Here is an 18,444-nt window from a genome sequence, read left to right on the forward strand (position 1 = left end):
TGTGCCACATATCTAAGCTATTTTTAATATTATTTATATGTTACCTTTCAAAGATACAAAAGAGATTATGCTGAATTCAAGTTGTTCAGAATAAATATCAAGACAAATAGTACTGAACAAGGAAGTGCCTGGCATTAGATACATTAAATAATTTAAAAATGCATTTTCAATGCCTCATGCAATTCTGCAATTTCTGCAGTGGAAAGTTGTCCCAAACCAGTGAATTTATTTGTCTATGACTGCTGTATACCAAAATTTGTTCCAGTATGTTCTCCGCTTTTCTTCTAAAGAGGCACAATTACTGAGATGTCAGTAGTATTTAAAAAGTTTAGAGAATTGGTATTCAATGCATTTTTCTAGTAACCGAATTTTATTTTGAAAAGGAAGTCTTCTTACTGGCCAACAAATATTAAATAAAGTTGAAAACCCATCCAAAAACTATCCAGCCATTGTAAATAATCCAAACCATCCTGATATGATTGTGTGTGAAAGTACAACTCTTGCTCACTAGCTTGATGTGCTGATCAGTGTGTAAGTCATGTGTTTTGTAACAGTGGATTGTTTTGATTAAGTTTATTTGCAAAATTTGCTGTGAATCTCTTGCTCTTGGGTGGATGCTTTCACATTAACTCTGCTAACTGCCAGCAATCTGCATGATATCTCATCTTGTGTGTCTTTTTTTCTGTGTTTTCTTTCCTTTCCTCTACTTGCTACTTTGCCCGTTATTAATAGGATCAGCCTATATGCACAACGAGTCGTGCCTCTGCCATGATGTCCGCTCCTATCTTCATTTTTCTGCAAGTTTTCATGTGGTGTGGATGGTCAGTTACTTTCTCTAATTTTTTGTTTTGTTCTTGGCTTAAAAAATTAGCAGACTTTTTTACTTACTGAACATACAAAAGAAAACAGAATGAAGCGAGTCCCAAAAGCAACAATCTGGAGTAAATTACTGTTGCAATATTAAGGGAAATTAAATATGAAAAAAACCTGTCTGGAGCCTTATAAATCACAATTACTAAACACGAGGGCCTCTCCCATAGAACATACAAAGACAAGGGAACCTGTTGGATTTGTATGGTTGGCTCTTTAGGATTGCACATGTACCAGCTGAGTCCGCATCCTTCACTTCTAAGAATTTTTATCTTGTCCTTGTTAAAATGAACAGAAGAAGACAGTTTTTTCGAAGAGAAAAATAAATATACAAATCAAATAGAAGAGACAGCATACCTGTGAAAGTAAAGCTTTATTTAGGAGTGGCAAGGATGAATGTTATGTGTGAGTGCTGCTTTTGAGAAGAGTAAGGAGTTTTGACTGCATTCAAATTAACACAACAGTTAATAATGAAAGATAATGGTGTGGATAAATTTGGCTAAACTAGGAATTCAGTAGATTAATATTTTTTTACTTCTTAATTTTTGGTGACCTAAACATTGCCTGATAACAGCAGAAGGTGAGATTTTGCTTCTAATTAACTATATAAGTAAGATCCTGTATTTTGACCAAATGCAGACTCTGGGGTTTCCAACTAAAGCCTTGGCTATTAGACTGTGCTGCATTTGATGGTGTGGGACTGCATCGTGAGTTACTGTGCAAGTGGCATGTCTGCGAGAGAGCTGCTGAGCTAAATTAGAGCAAAAAATGTATGTCTGAAGGGGGCTCTGATCAACATTGTTCTGAAAACCACTAGAGGGAGATACTCACATGCCTATCAAAGTAAAGCACTCTGAGGCAGAACTGAAAGCTTACAGGGCACTTTTCAGAGTTAGTGTAATGAAATATTGAAAATTAATGAAAAATTGAAATTAACTAAAATTTAGAACAGTAATTTATATTCTGTCTATACTTAAGGGAAGTTTCAATTAATATATCTCGAACATAAATTTAAAAAAAATTAAATTCTGTTTAACAATTTATTTTTTGAGTAATTTTGAAATTTCCTATTCTGTACTTAAATTATATAGTTTCTTGCAAACCTAGGAACTTGCACAACCATGGCAAAAGGTTGTAGGGAAAGGCGAAAGGCCTTTCTTTAAGCCAGTTGTATTTCACATTAAAATCTAGATTAACATCTCATGTTCTTGTTCATGCAATTTGCTCTGCACATAGCTTTCTTTAATTAAAAAGCTACTGTCCGGTGTACATAAAGCAGCAGAGACTCACCTTGAGCTGAATTCTTTATGCCCAAAATGTGCTTTCTACTGAAGGTGGGAAACACCCAGAATATAATTTTAGCTGATAAGCTTTTGGCAACAGAAAGTTATAAAGGTAATTTTGTTCATCCATCTTGTTTTTAATAACTTTGTGATTTTGGAAACAGGTTCTCTCTGGACATTAATCTATGTAGTTATATTAAAATCACTGAAGCCAACACAGATACAATCCAGCTGATCAGGTTCACCAACCTGTTGGGTTTTTTTTGCTTTTCATCAAGGATAACAAAATAGTCATTATCACTGCCTCAAATGGCTTGCTCTTACTTTGCACATGCCCAGTGGTTTTGTTTGCCATGCCTGAGAATAAAGAAAAGAACTGTACAAGTTTTTAGCCCCCACTTGGAATGTCTTACTTCCATCAGCTTCCAGGCGTGTCAGTGGGAGCTTTGAGGGGATTAGCGGTCCTGGCAAGCTTTGTCTGGTAGTCTGGACAAAGGAGGATAACCCAAAATATGTAAATGACCATGCATTGAAACTGGAAAGTACTCTTGAGTAAAAGCAAAGGTGTTCACAATGTAATATGAAACATTTAAAATACATGCTTATAAAAGTATGACTGAGGTAATCCATTGGTATCAAAGGCCACATCAGAAGCTCTTTGGGCAGATGTTTTACCCTTTTATAAGTCAGAATAGCACAGTGGATTCTGATGAATTTTTATCATTTAAAAACAAAGTTTTAGTACATTAAATAGTTATAGTGCACTTCTAAAGGAGTAACAAGTGTGTTTATAGCCTTAGCTTATACGTATTTATGTATTTATAGTTCCAAGCGTATTTTTAAAACTTTGGATTGGCAGTGTCTTCAAGGAAATGCTGATATATAGCAATGACTATGTTGTTTTGATACTTTATAATGAAGGAATGATTTTATAAAAACATTCATTTCCATTGTGAAAGTGCTAAATAATTTTCATAGAATGTGATGCTATAGAGTACCCTTATTATCTAGAGTTGTCCTAGTAAGGCATGACTTGAAGAAGATGAATTTGGATTTGACACTTCTCCACCTCAAGCATGCAAGGAAATTTGATGTAATTAATGCAAGACATTTCTCATACACTTCTGGTGAAAAGAAAGCAGCCTACAACAATTCTTTCCAATTTCTTTTACAATTCTCTCTCTCTTCAAAGAGAATTTATACACAGACATAATTTTGAAGACAACAAAGAGAGGACATCCCCAGCTGGTCTGTTATTCAGGATTTGTGTGATTAATGTCATGGGCTGGAAAATTTCAGTGAAACTGCTTAAAAATAGTTCAGTGTCTAATTGCACTAGAAGAGGTAAAGATAAGATAATGTAAAGAGAAGATAAAACAATGCTGTATATCTATGTTATAAAATACTTTAGAAGAAATCTCAAAAATAACATTAACATGAAACAGCTGAAAAGTTTTCTTCAAACTCAAGAAAAGGGGAAGTGTTTTTAAAAAAGGCATTTTGAAGACCATTCAAAACTGACATTTTTCTCAATTTGGTTTTAAATTGGGGGTGGAATCCTGCTTATTTCAAGGGGATTGTTGATTGTTTTAATTCATGCAAATAAACACAATCAGATTTTGTCCTCTTTTTTATTTTATATATTCACATTTCCTGTAGTTTTGACAACAGTGAGAGCACAGAAGAAAATTACAGTGTGGAATTCTGTGGGGAAAAAATTAATTTAGATAGGATTTACTGTACCTTCTTTGCCACTACGCTTTTTGTTTTAGCTTAGGACACGAAAGAATTAACTGATTCCAGAGACAATATTTGGAAATTGTTCTTGGCAGAACTGCTGGTTTACCACTGCAAATTGGTCTACAAACCTCAGAAATTTAATGTGGCTTTGATCAATATGAGGTTAAAATCTCACTAAGCTTGAAATATGTGTATAAACCTTGTATACTTTTGTGCAGTGCAGTTTAATGCTGTCGTTCATAATAAGATGATGCCTGTTCTGCATGAGGTTTCCAAGATATTCTCTACTATTGTGAATTTTGAATCCTTTAAAAACTTCTCTGTGTAGTCTTAGGGAGAGGGGAAAAAGATACTAAAATACTTCATTTCAACCCAATAAGAATATTATATTGTATGACTGATGGATATAAGAGCGGTTGAGAAATTGTGGTGTGGTTAAAAAAAAACAACTCATAGAGCAAATAGAAATGGACAACAGAATAGAGGGTGTTTTCAAAAAGATGTGGTGGTAGGATTAATTTATCAACATAATTTGCAATAGTTGGTCTAATGCAAGATGATGTAAGCTAGTCCTGTATGACTCTATATGTGGAGGCCTACTTGCTTTCTATCTATACTGGATGCCATTTTTGCTATAAAGGTATTTTCCCTTCATGTTATGCACAATTTTGTTTAAGACCTTCAGTTTACTACTTACACTCTCCAGACGTCTCCTGTCTGTTGGAAATTTTAAATCTCCTGCTTTGCTTTCAACTCTTTCTTCAAAGATGACTCTTCTAAGTAATTTCAGTGATAAGAATAATAAATACCAAGAGGTAACACTGAGTACCATTCACTGAATTCATGTGAGAGGAAACCTTTACTGATAATTCTGTTTTTAACGATAGTCACAGTGAGGAAGAAGCAACAGGGTTATTTTTAAGTACTTTAAATAGAAATAAAACTGCATGACAAGACACAATGCAGATGCAAATAGTGACAGAGCCAAACTAAATAAACCAGAATGTTCAGTGCATCTTGAAATCTTAGCATCCTAGTGGTGAAGCAGAGTTCACTTAGGATTTCTTGTTGACCAGAAACCTTAGGAATTTTGAACTTGTAGAGTGCAATCAACCAAAAAGAAACAAAACCAAACCAAACCAAAACAACAAAACCAAAGAAAACAAAAAAGCCTAAGCCAAAAGTATACAGCTAAATGGTAAAGTTAACACATGACAGAGATAAGTCTGGAAAAAGCTACTGTTAATAAAGAATGGCAGCCAATGTAAGGTATTTGCTTAGGACAAAATGAATTTTTGTTTCTTTCTAAGGAAACTGAATGCTGATTTTTTGGGGATTTTTTGGGCTCGGAATTGTTGGGGTTTTTTTGCATCCAAGTTTCTAAAGGAGACTCTTGGTGAATGCTATAATTCCTGATAATGTACTGAGTCTATTTTGTCTGCTTTATCTGATTTTTCATATTTTTTCCCAAACTGTTTTGGAAACCTACCAGCTTTAAAGAATGCATTGTGTTCAGAATAAGTAACATTAAAATTCTCACCCATTACAGCTGGTATAAAGAACTCATTGAAGGCCTTTGCTATGCCCTGCAATTTCCAAATTCTGTCTTTACACCTCTGTTATGAAGGAGTTGCCCTAACATGATATTTGGCTTTGTGCTTTTGATTTAGTAAAAAATTTCTATTATCGTTTTAGTGTATTCTACAGGGTGGTTACAAAAAAAACCACTTTATCCCCCTCCCCATCTCTCATTTCCTGTTTATATCTGATCTGCCATTTTTATGTACTTTCTTCTTCTTCCCCATTTGAGTAAACTTGATGTCCTGCACTGCTATTCTTACAAAGCTGGGAGGTTTTGCTTAATGAAAGCAAAATTTGCTTAAGGAAATTTGGTAATAATAAGTTAAAGGTTGTTTAAGAACTCTTTTATCCTAATTGTACATTTTATAGACAACCATGCACACCCACCCCATTCTTGTCTGGGGTACATTAAGTATTAATTGCATATGCCTCAGTGGCATGTCAGTCTGAAACAGGAGCTTTTCCCTGCCTGTTGGCTTTTCTCTGCCTTCTGTTATACATATATATATATATATATATATATATATATATATATATATTTGTAATTTCTGTGCCAGCAGCCAGTCTCTGTCACTGCTCAGTTTCAGTTGTCTGTCCCTCCCTGCACATATTGCTCCTGTTCAAGAAGTTTCCCTAGTTTCTAATATACCTAAATTCCTTTCCACCTACACTGTTTTCTTGCCCTTGGAGGCTTGGAATCTTTTGGAAAATGGAAAGTGTCTTTTTATACCATGGGTACAGAATACTGTGAAAGAAAAGAGAAAGACCAAATATTTTCAGCCTTCAGATCTACCCATGAATCTCAGACTTCTCAGACATTGTGGAGAGGGGAAAATTTTCCTGGTGTTTTAGGTACTAATCAGAGTTTGTATCAGTCTTGAGAAACAAGGTTTAAGGTGTTACAGGCTCCAGAACAGGTGTCAAATATATTTCAGCCAGAGTAATTAATGGGCCCTTCATGTGAAAGGTATTAAGCATTATAAGTAAAGAGAGACCAAGGATCAGCAATTAATGGTGGAGAGGAATGAGGAAAAGTGGTGTGATTGCTGTGTGGCACAAGGAATAGTTACTGATGCATGAGAGCAGTGCAGCTGAGAGAGAGCTTCAAACTGCATCAAGCACATACAAGTAGTGCAACAACAGAAAATTTTCTTCTCGTACTTGAATAGAGCAGCAGAGGCAGAGAAAGGATTTTCATTCTCTTTGATCATATCTTCACCTGCATACCATATTCATTTTATTGTGCAATCATTTGATGAAATGTACACAAATATATTTTGGAATTTGTTTTCTAAACTTGAAAAGTTATCTTTTCTTCTACCTTTTCTCACAATAAAGTCGTACTCAGAATCTTAAAATGAATGCAATTTTAAGCAATATAGATGGTGTTTACTGGGGCCCCCAGGTATATTCCATAGCATTTCTTGATGGATGGTGTAAGTATCCCATCTAGTTCATAAGTTTGTTCTGTAAACCTTGAAAGTATTTAATCCTCCCTTGTTTATAGTTAAAGTAATAACGCCAGTCTTCGTATCAAAAATCAGAGGAACTTCCAGGAATTATTCTACTGTTATTTTAGAAAAATAACTCATATAAGACCAAAAAGGATGGCTCAATGATAGTTAAAAATGTTGAAAACTAAGCTGTAGATTACTTCTCAAGCAGCTTCCCTATATTTAATATTAAATGATTTCTTCTCTTCTTGTCGACAGGAAGATTCGGCTGACTGCGGTGGGGCCTCTGGTCTGAGTCCATCACTGTGGTCTGTGGTAGCAATTCAGGTGGTCCTGCTTTGGCTGTTATCTGGCAGCAGACACTGCCAGTTATGACCTTGCTAAACCAAAACCTGCATAACTTAATCAAGACCTGGCCAAAACGATAGCCTCAGTTTCATTTTCGGAAAGGTCAGCTACTGAGACAGCAGCAGAACAGCAGCGCTCGTGTCTGGTTATCACGCGTTGCGAGACTCATCGAGGCACCACGATGCCTGCATGTGGGAGTGTCAGATCCTTAACTGTGTGTGAGTGCTGCATCATCCACGCCATCCAAACAGATTTCTGTACCTGCCCCACTGGGGAAAGCTAAAACCTTTTGTTTATTCATTTGTTTGTTGTTGTAATCTTGATGACTTCATGTAAAAGGGCTCCCCTAACAATAGCTTATGTATATGATTTTCATTTCTTTTAAGCTTTGGATATCTTGAAGATTTATATTCTTTTACATGAACTGTTGTTTAAAAACCAAAAGGAAAAATGACAAAGGAAAATGTTCTCCCCAATATACATTACTAGCACCACAATGGCTGCTTTTAACATCACTTTTGTCCAAACTTGAGTAAAATGAAAATATTGGCCAGTCTTCACCAGAAGTTCAGCATGATTGGAATGCTTTATGATGAGTGTTAAATTTTCCAAAATGAATTCTACAGACAGCTAAGCTTTGGTAGGTTGATATTGTATGTAGAAAGGAGGGAAGGGAGAAAACTACTGGTTTTCGAAATACAAAGGTACTGGAGAGTGTAACTAAAAAAGTGATTTTCATCTTAAACTTGGTGTAATCTTCTGTCAGACAAAAATTGTTAATTTCAATGTAATATTCACCTCCTTTTCACAATGCAGTTACATATAAAGCTAGTAGAAATTCTTCAAAGGCTGAAACAAAAACGCTTGTGAATAAAAAATGTCTTTGTGATATTTGAATGTTGGTTTCCAGGGGTATTTTGCATGATGATGATGCTAAGTTACTGTTTTTCAGTTTGTTTTCTTTGATGGTAGAGTATAGTTCATTGAAAAGATAACAGAGTGATTCTTGTATTGTGTGAGAAATTAAACATTGCAATGTGTTGCAAACAAATCATATTATATTATATTATGAAACAGAGCTCTGAATATACTGTGCAATGAAAAAGCTGAGAAAATAGGGTAAATATAGCTATTGTAACAAAAGGGTTGAGGTGGATTTTTTACAGAATAGCGATCTCACATGAAAACCTGTGTACAGATATTTTAAGAATATAAAAATCAGATTTAACACATTTATTTTTGGAAGTATATGTTCTCTAAGATTCATATCAGGTTCCCCCTTTGTTTCCTTCATATAAACCCACCCATAATATTAAAACTTATGCTGTTGCTATTTATTATTGAAAATAGCATATTTAACAGCAAAGTGACCTGGTTGCTGCGATTTGAAAAAATATAAACAAATGGGGAGCCTTGAATCTATATGTATGCACATTGATACTTGATTGTGAATAATAACTCTAGAAGTTGTTTTTATACAACCTCATTGGTGATACAGGTTGGTGCAGTAAATTACAATATTACAGTGTAGCATAGTGTTGATGCAAAATATGATTTGCGCTTTTTTTTCTAGTTTTCAAAACTAAACAGTATTGCAAGACATTTAAACCAATGAATGTGCAACTCTGCTGGTATTGTACAGTTCTGCTAACTGCAATACGCAAATATTAATATGACACAATACATTAGCTCTTTAAAAAATAAAAAAATGCAAATCATCGGTATGTATATGCTGGCAATTGATTGATATAATTTTGATCATGCCAAAAGCTTAAAAAAATAATTGGGCATGCATTAATATCCTATGAAAACTGAAGAAGCTTCTCAAAGCCATGGTGTGGCTTGAACGATCAGATGTCTACTGTAGTTGTACTCATGGCTGGTTCATTGTTTTTCATGTACCTTGGCTCCAGCTGTGTATTTTCTCATGTTTGGAAATACAGTGAGTGAAAAACAGAAATCCTGACCTTTTGTTCAGTGATAAAATATGGATTTAAAAAAATATATATATACCTAGCAATGTCGTAGGGTTAAAAGTACAATTAACTGTTTTGGATGACTTCAGGTCCTCCTCAGGGAAGGTGAGCTAATGTTGTTGATAAGGGTGAAGATAAACTTGGAGTTCTTCCTTCTAGTCATAGTGCTGTAGTTCTTTTCATTCTAGCACCAATTACCACCTGATAAAAAAAATTGGTTTGTGGGTTTCTAATGCCAAGACTGCATCTAGTGATTTTCCTTAATGTGGTCAATTGACATTTTATGGGAGGAGGAAGTTTTCTAAGATTAGGCCAATAATTACTGCACTCACTGCTTTTACTCTGAGGTTACTTTAAATGCTCATTGATTTGCATTGTGCTCTTTTAATTTCATGTTAGTATAATAAGTTCTCTGTAGTTTTCACTTAGCTTCCTAAAAGAAACCCTTCATGGACAAGTTGTACTGTTTAAAACACTTTACCTTTGCTGGTAGGCCATATTTAGAGTCACTCAATAAGCATTTGATTAGAGTTTGTTGGAAGAAAGAAAGATGGCGCAAATTCATGCTGCCACAGGAAACATCTGTGGCTTTTGCTCTCATCCCACTTCCCTTAGAGTGCTCAGATGCAAGAGGAGGGAGAAGCCCAGGCCATGCAGACACACAACCCTCGTGGGTGATCCAGAGAGGGAAATGTCCTTTGTTCCTCCTCTTTCGCCCCTCTATAGGACCTATATAAACATTTAGCCTTCCAGCTAACATTATAACGTTCTACATAAACATTTAGCCAACATGATTCCCATCTTATTAATACTTAAGGAAATAGTGAGTATTTTAAATACTTTGAAATTATATATTATAATATATTCAAGTGATTGTCAAAATTTGTTTTCAAAACACCCCAATATCTGCAAGATGAAAAACGTAGACCGAAAAGGCAATCTGAACTTCATCTGTCTCAAAATGTCAATACCAGTCTGATAGAAATAACTCACATGAATAAATACAAATTCTCATGCAGAAGAGTATCCTTATTCTCACAGTGCATCATAGTCCTCTTGTCTTTGAAAGAAGAAGCTTGAGCCTAAAATTTAAATTAGGATATTTTAAAATATGATATACTATAAAAAGCTGTGGTTTTTAAAGTCAGATACAAGGCTCTGTCAATGGTTGCTCAACTCCTTTAAGTAGCTTGAAGGGAAGTGTTGGGACCGCTTCAGTTCAGGCAGAAGTTATGCAGTGTATTGTACACCTGTAACCACCAGTACAGTTGTTGCAGCATGGTACTGTGCAAAACATGATCTGAGGACTTAACATGAAAGGTTTCTTTCTAGTTTTTTCTTTTAAACAACCAGCATTACTGCCGAAACACTGACCGTGGTCCATATATTTGTAACAGGTTTTTAACATGACATAGCAGGTCTGATTGACAAGATTTTTAGGTCCTGTACCTTTAAGACTTTAGTATGATCTTTTTCATTTTTCTAATGCTTGAGGCTTTACTGCTTGACTTGACAAAAACAACAGTGTTGCTGCCATTTGTAAGTTTTCCTACAATATTCCTTTTATTAACTTAAAACCTGGCCTTACTGGTTTCAAATAGGCAGTATCCCTTTTAAGTGACCTTTGCAACCCAAGTGTTACTTGCTGTGGTTGAGAGCTTTTTGCTGTCACTGAAGAGACATTAAAATCTTTTTTCCCATTAACACATAACAAACATGCTTAGTATGACTTAATTCCAAAACACAACCTCAGTACTACTGATCCAAAAATTCAGATGCTAGCACACTGGTTATTAAGAAATATATTAATGCCTACAAGGCATTGCAATGCACTCGGGTGTTTTTGGAATGTCTACGTAAGGTGAAATCTTAATAACTCCTTTCTTAGGATTAAATTTTTACCCTAACTTCATCAGACATCCAAGCCTTTAACAAAGGCCACATTTATTATTATTTTGTTCATACCACAATGTTAATATTGTTAATACTCATTGTACACTATTGTAAAAAGATTAAAACAAAGCGTCTGAATACAATTCAAGACTTTTGAAAAGTTAGCCTCACCCTGTTCCCAGCTACTTGCATTTGTCCTGTTTATGGTTTGAAAGAAAAACATCATCTTGAAGAAATATTTCACTGAGGCTAAAGGGATACTGTCTTGTTCAGATGCCATGAAATTGCGATTGTGATCTGACAAAGCTGTCTTCTTTTCTTGTGTTGTATGGAATGTCTGGATCATGCTTTCTGGGATATTTTTATTGAACTGCTCAGTGTGCGTTTCTGCAAAAAAAGACTTGGTTGCTCTTACAAGGCAAGCAGGTCTTTCTCCCTTTTCTTGTGTTCTCTTGACACTTTTGTGGAACTTGACAAGCCTGGAAAAAAATAATTTTTTTGTAAAAATTTGTACAATAATGTTATAAAAAGTTTATAATCCTAAAACTGTTGTGTTAATTATTGTGCAAAAACAGTATATTCAGAATAAAAGTTTATCATTTAAAATCAACAACTATTTTATTGTTTATTCTGTATAATAAAATATGTAAATAAGCCTATATTATTTGCTATAATAGTTCTCTATTTCATATAATTTACCCTAAGTGTCTGAGGAGGGTGAAAACAATTGCTTAACACAGGTCTTCATGGGGTTCAGAGAAGGATGCACAGCAGCCTTAATTTCTGTTTCATTAGTGACTCTGAAAATTATTAAAAAAAAAAAAGGTAAAAAAAAAAAAGAAACAATGAAAACTGAGGGTCTGTAAAGCTCTCGGGTAAGCTGAAGTATCCCTGTTGTCCTGAAACAATTGCTTTTGGAAGGGTTGCCATTTGCTAACTTATAAACACTGATGAAGTCCAAGGATTCATTCACATGGTGAAGCAGAGTAAAATCAGATGTCTCAGATGGGTCCTGCCCAAGTTGTCGTCCCCACCTCTGACCAAAACTGAGTCATGATCCTGTCAGCTTCTGTACTGCTGCTGTTCTTAGCTGAGGACTAAAATTAAAGTGGATATATGTACCCCAATAAACAGGCTTGGGGTGCTCAGGAGGTGCTTTGCTGGATTTCAGATTTCCTGAAGGGGCACTGGCAATCTCTGTCTGAAGTGCAGGGCAGAAGGCTGCAAGTAGCAACTGCTTTAGAAGCCTGAATTTAATCCTTGACTGCGAGTGTGGCACAGCCCAGAGAGAATGGCAGTTGTAAAATTCTGATGGATTTACTGGATCCCTGAGGAGTAGATAAGAGAATAAGAAATCAAATGCAGATTCTAGTGCTGCAAAGTAATAGATCACCCATGTGGAAACGCTACAAGGCAGTGCATGACACTGTGCATCAACATCCAGGATTACCAGCCTCAACTAGATTAAACATTGCCTCCTAACTACATGATTATCCCCACATGATAAACACACTCCTCCATGTTTTCTGTAGGCTGACTGCCACTGAGATGTAGAAATAAATAAATCCCCAAAATCCCTTTCTTGTACATGTTTAATTACAGTATTACAATGCACTGGCCATTAAGTAAAGGAGAAGACACTCTTGGACAACACAAGGTTTTTTCCCCACACTTCTGGAACTTATAATCATCTTTGACCTCATCAGTTTGATATGGGAAGGGCTGCACTACAGTGAGATATTCTATATTCATCCTTTGTGCAAATCAAACCAGAATGCACTTGGCCTGTCATATTGTATTATTTTGAGAGATGACTCTTCACATTGTCCAATGCAGCTCTATTGCTGCTAACCATCTACAGAAATCAAGACATTATATAACATGGATATTACAAAATGCCTTCATTGTCACATCTATTAGTCCAGTGCTCCTTGTAATGCTTGACTGAAAAATATGCCCACCCTAAATGGTACAACATTTTCTCTGTTGCAAAAGACATTGAGAACAATGTCTCTCTTTCCAATAATTTGGAAATATTCAAATATACAAATTTTCCAAAATGCACATGGGGGAAGAGGAAAGAAAAACAAGACTTTCATGAGAATGGTTTAATCTAAATTCTAACTGTATTTCTTGTAATTGTTTTAAATATTTAATAATTTCTTGCTTTGTCAGATTGAAAATATCACATTCTCAGGAGCTGACCTTTCCTTTTGAAACCTTGTTCAGAAACCCAGACACCTTTTAGCGGAGAACCCTTTTAATAGAACATATACCTCTCTCTTCCTTTTGGGTTTTTAACCTGCTTTCTCCTCTGGATCATAAAAATCTTTCCTTCACTTGATCTCCAAGTGTACCTCCCATATTGTGTAGAACAGGTATTTGAACTTGGTAATCAGTGTTTTCTTGGAGGAAATTATAAACATGTTTGTGATTTATCCTGCCTAGCTGTAGTAGTCAAATGCTTTTGAGTTACTGAACAGTGAACAGAGTTTAGGAGCTGGTTAAACATGCTACAAGGCTTAGCCAGCTTTAACCATCAGCCTTAATGATTGGAAGGTGAATTCTTTAAAAAGACTTTTCTAGTGCTATTTCAGTTGCATGCCTTTTTAAAGAGAGGAGTTAACATATTATGCAAAATCTGCATCTTCTACTTCATCCATTACTTTTTTTGTTTGGGTTTTTTAAGGGGCTATTAGTGCTGCTAGTTTCTGACAACTGTTTTGAGAAGGAAATACGAAACATAGGATTTCAGTGATATTCACTCTTCCTTTTCAAGAGTATCTTTTAATTATTTTTTCAGCCACTGAATTAGTTATTTCATAAACAAAATAAACCATGTGGAGTTGGAAATGAAATGTTGCTCAGAATTTCCATTTTAACTTTTGTGGCTTTAACCCAGACTCTTCTTGTGACCCAGACTCTTGTGATCTCAGCCTCTGTTCTGTGGCTTGATTATTAAAAAAATAAATTTTTGAACATTGTAATACACACAGTATGGAAATGTTAATTAACGTGCCTGGAACACTGACTAACAGCACAATGTTTTGGTATGTGTGGTTAGCATGTATTATTCCTGTTGGCTTTTTTGAGAGTCCAAGTACTGCACATTATGATACAAGTTAGTCAGTTTGCCACATAAACTCTGGGATCTTCAGGAATTAGTTAATCTACAGGAGTTAATTACCTCTAAGAAAAAATTGCAGACACTGAGGGTCCCCTCTTCCTAAAAATATACTGTAATACCTAATTTCAAGTGGGTTGGAAATTAGGATCATCCTCCTGTCCTGTTTGTCTCTAGTCTGCACAAAAGAGAAAAGACTCCATGTAATGGTAGGGTTTGCTTTTGACATCTGTTAGAAATACCATTCTGGGAACTAACCGGCAAGGAAACTTTGAGAATCTTGGGTTAAATTTTAGGCAGTGGGATTCACTAGGTGAGCACTAGATGTCTGTGTTCCTGGGCTGGACGTGGAGATCTATGATATATCGACATTGATTAGGGAGAACTATTCCAATGACCAGCCACTGGGAGTTTTATTGCAGTTTGCATACACACCTTTCAGTTGAAATTGAGGCATGAGGGTGCTAGATTCAGAGAAAAACCAAACGGTGGAGATATATTCACTCAAAACTTGACTGTTCTGCTTTGCTGGATCAAGCCAGTTCAATGTCTGAGCTCAGTAAATTCCCCCTAAGACAAGGCAGATGTGAAATCTAGGCTCACAGCTACCAGGGAATGATACAGACCTACATCTGCTTTGAAGGCCATTGCTATGCAGACATAGTGGAGAAGATGCCAAACTCCAGGCTCTGAGAGGAGCTTGTTTGGTGCCTGTGGTTGAAGTACAGTCTGAGCTAACCCTGAATGCCTTCCAAACATGGGGAGATAGTAATGGGGGTGAAGGGGATGTTACTCATCTTTTCAATCATGTGCTTCCACGTATAATACTTGTCTCAAAAGTGTAAAGTTTGGTTCTAGTCTTTTTTAGTCGGAAAATATCTATTCTCAGGGAGAAGAGAGAGTCTGAGCAGTTACATTTAGAGGCAGCAATGACCTCCAGCCTATAGGTTGGATGGCTACCTTGAATGGTCTTGCTGTCAGGCTGTCGAAGATATGTCTCTAATAAGAAGATTACTAATCACCTTTAAGCATTTTTTGTCTGGTGTTTTAATGGAATTATATTACAGTTTATAGAAATTGTTATTATTTTATTTTGGAATGAGGATAAATTTAGAGATAGGTAGAACTTGAAGATATAGAGAGTTCTGGAAAGTTAAATATCTGTAACTACATGCAAGATATCACAATTTTGTGTGTTTGGGGCTTCAAAACTTGACTAAGTCACATTTAGGTTCATAAATGCTGTGATTTGGGATTCTGAAATTAGGGAGTGTTTCTTGGACATTTCTGAGAAGGGCATTTATGTCATTAATCACTTGAACTTTCTGATTTTTTATATTTATGTCCAGTGCTAATCTAGCAAGTCATACAGTGTCAAGCTTTAAAATCAGTCCTTAATTTTCAGTGAGTGGAAGGTCTCACTATCGACAAGGAAAGCAGCTGTGCTGAAATCTAAGCATTTAGGATTAGAAGTAGGAAGTATTTTTGACCCCAGGTTTGGTTTTAGTAGACTATTTTATGGCTTGGAAATATGTTGCTCATTGATTCAGCCAAAAATTTTCTAACCACTTGTGATGGTACCCAGCTTTACATAACCCTTAGCTGAGGCAGTAGCATGGAAGGACAGTGGTGACAGATTGCTTGTATTTCAGGTGGACATTGCCATTAGCTCTTGGATCCTGGTACAGTTCATTATGTTTCTTTTTCTCAAACCTGACTTGCTGTTTGACCGGAACTGTGAGTGTAATATGGCCAAGAGGAAAGTAAATTGTAACTAGCACATCCTGCAGAGAAAGCACGTCTGGCCTCAGTAGTGTCTTCTACTCTCCCCAAGGTGCACCCACCAGGCTGAGGAGATTGCTGAGCAATGCTAGCATTGCCTAATAATTCTCTGCGTGTGTTGTCTGTGTTTGGGGTTTCCACCTAAGTGAAGCAAATTTGTGTATCTCTTTCCCTGTCTCCATTTACTAGCAGCAACAAGTTCAACAAACTACTTAATATTTGAGCTGTCAGCTGCCTAAAATTTCAGTGGGAAAAGTTGTAAGATGGACACAATAGCTTTCAAATGCTTCCACACTTCTAAGATTTTGAGGTATTAAGATTTTGGGAGGAAGTATGAACACACATAAATATTTTCCTGCCTTTTAGATTCTACCCATGGGCTTCCAGAAACCTGCCAGTGTCCTTTGCTTTTCAAGGTCAAAGAGCCCACTGTGCTTTATTCTGACAGATGACATGAGTAAAGCTGTGCTTTAAAGCAGCTTGCATGTAAGGCCTCCTTTGCAAAGCATGAAGGAGAATCTATAGTGTGATATTTGATCTTTTAGAATCTCTAGTTGAGTGAAATGCTTTAAATAGAAAATAGGCCTGTTCTGAATGAAAACCTATCCTGGGCGCTGTGCAGATAGGCACCTTTATTGGTTCCAGAAGAACTTGTCTCATGTAAATGGATATTCTGTTACTAGAGAGCTCTTTTTTTTTTTTTTTAATAGCTTGAATAGCCATTTAAAAAAATAAGAGAATAGTGTGGAATGCTCTATTTTATAGCTTAGGTGTATTCAACCAGCTGTAACCAAGCCTGGACTGCCTTTACCATAGCTGAGATTTTAGCCCGCAATTCAGTTGATTTACACAATCCAATGGATCCCAAAATCAAGATCCAAAACAGTGTAGATAAGGATGACAGCAGTAACAAAGGAATCATTTTGTTTGTTTGTTTGTTTGTTTGGGTTTTTTTTAACCCCCACTAAACCTACCCACTCATCCAGAACATCCAGATTATAAATCCTTCAAAAGGTAGCAAAAAATACCTGTGAATGAACTGATTACTATTAGGAAACACAATGTTTGTCATTGTTTCATATTAGTACCTTTCTGCACAATGTTTTGGTGGTTTTTTTCCCAAAGTTTATGATGTGTGTGTAATGAACCTGTATCAAAACAAAGCCAGGTTCTTCCATTTTGAAGTGCAACGTGAAATGAGTGCTATACAGGATATAAGCTTTCTCTAATAGTTACAGAATCTTTTATTGAAATTCCTTTTATAAGGAATTTAATAGATATAGCTTTATAGGTTATCAGACACAGCTTTAATTCTTGGTAAAATTGAAGTCAGATTTGCTGAACCAAATAGCCGCTTTAAATTTGATTGACTCAGAAAAACAAAGTGGTTCAACCAGTAGTATATTGCTCTCTCTATATACTTCAGACTCTACAACTACCTGAAAGGAGGTTGTAGCAAGGTGGGGTTCAGTCTTTTCTATCTCGTAGCAAGTGAAGAAAGGAGGGGAAATGGCCTTAAGTTTCACCAGAAGAGGTTTATATGGATATTGAGAAAATTTTCTACATCAAAAGGGTTATCAACCATTGGAACAGGCTGCTCAGAAAAGTGGTTGAGTCACCATCCCTGGAGGTATTTGAAAGACCTTTGTGAGTGGCGCTTGGACCCATGGCTTAGTAGTGAACATGAAAATGCTGGGTTAACAGTTGGACTTGATGATCTTGAGGGTCTTTCCCAACCTGAAAAATTCTATGATTCTGTACCAGAGAGGTTGTATTTATATAGTATACCTACTCAAATTTCTACTCCTAACGTTGCTTCTGATAGAGGAACTGTCTATTTAAAACTTAAAGGTCTGCTTGTCCAAATTTAAACACTCGTTGACTTGCTTGTTTGTTTCTTTGTCTGTTTGGGGTTTTCTTGTTGGTTTTGAATTGGGTTTGAGTTTGGATTTTGGGATTTTTTTTTTTTCTGACACTGTTGTGCATCATAATGCACTTAAGGAAGGATTGTTGTTTTCAAGACTGCCCAGCATTTCCCTCTCAAGAGCAGAAACTTAAAGAGCAGATTGAAGGATTAACCACTTCTAAAAAGCAGACATAATTAAGGGTAGTTAACCATTCTTGGGGGGGAATCTTAACTGGACTACAGAAGACAGTTGCTCTTTCTCTGGGCTAATGTCAGCAAGAGTCACTTAAGAATACAAAGCCATGAGATGCCAGACTCTGTGTGGGTGATGCACAGTGTGCAGTGCAGAAGCAGGAACTCTTTGAGGTTCATGCTGATATCCAGTGAGGTTGGCATCCCTATGCCTCACTGCATCATTTAGGATGGACAATTGTTCTGTCACCTGCATGCCTGACTCATTTCTCCTCCTCCCTGGCTCATGCAGGCT

General features: G+C 36.1%; 1 protein-coding gene across 9 annotated transcripts in view; it reads left to right on the forward strand.

Moving 5' to 3' along the window:
- Nucleotides 1-11,755, forward strand: part of CACNA2D1 (calcium voltage-gated channel auxiliary subunit alpha2delta 1) — a 361,055-nt gene extending 349,300 nt beyond the window's left edge. For 5 of the 9 annotated variants that reach the window (XM_038153955.1, XM_038153957.1, XM_038153959.1 and 2 more), the window contains 2 exons: nucleotides 733-821; nucleotides 7,187-11,755. In XM_038153955.1, the coding sequence (XP_038009883.1) occupies nucleotides 733-821; nucleotides 7,187-7,223 (126 nt within the window). In that variant the 3' untranslated portion in view covers nucleotides 7,224-11,755. Of the gene's footprint in view, nucleotides 1-732; nucleotides 2,600-7,186 lie in introns of those variants that run through there. The other 4 variants (XM_038153956.1, XM_038153960.1, XM_038153964.1 and 1 more) reach the window with 2 other exon arrangements.
- Nucleotides 11,756-18,444: the final 6,689 nt, after the last annotated feature.

Source organism: Motacilla alba, chromosome 1A (genome assembly GCF_015832195.1).
Source record: "Motacilla alba alba isolate MOTALB_02 chromosome 1A, Motacilla_alba_V1.0_pri, whole genome shotgun sequence".
In the NCBI taxonomy this organism is placed as follows: domain Eukaryota; kingdom Metazoa; phylum Chordata; class Aves; order Passeriformes; family Motacillidae; genus Motacilla; species Motacilla alba.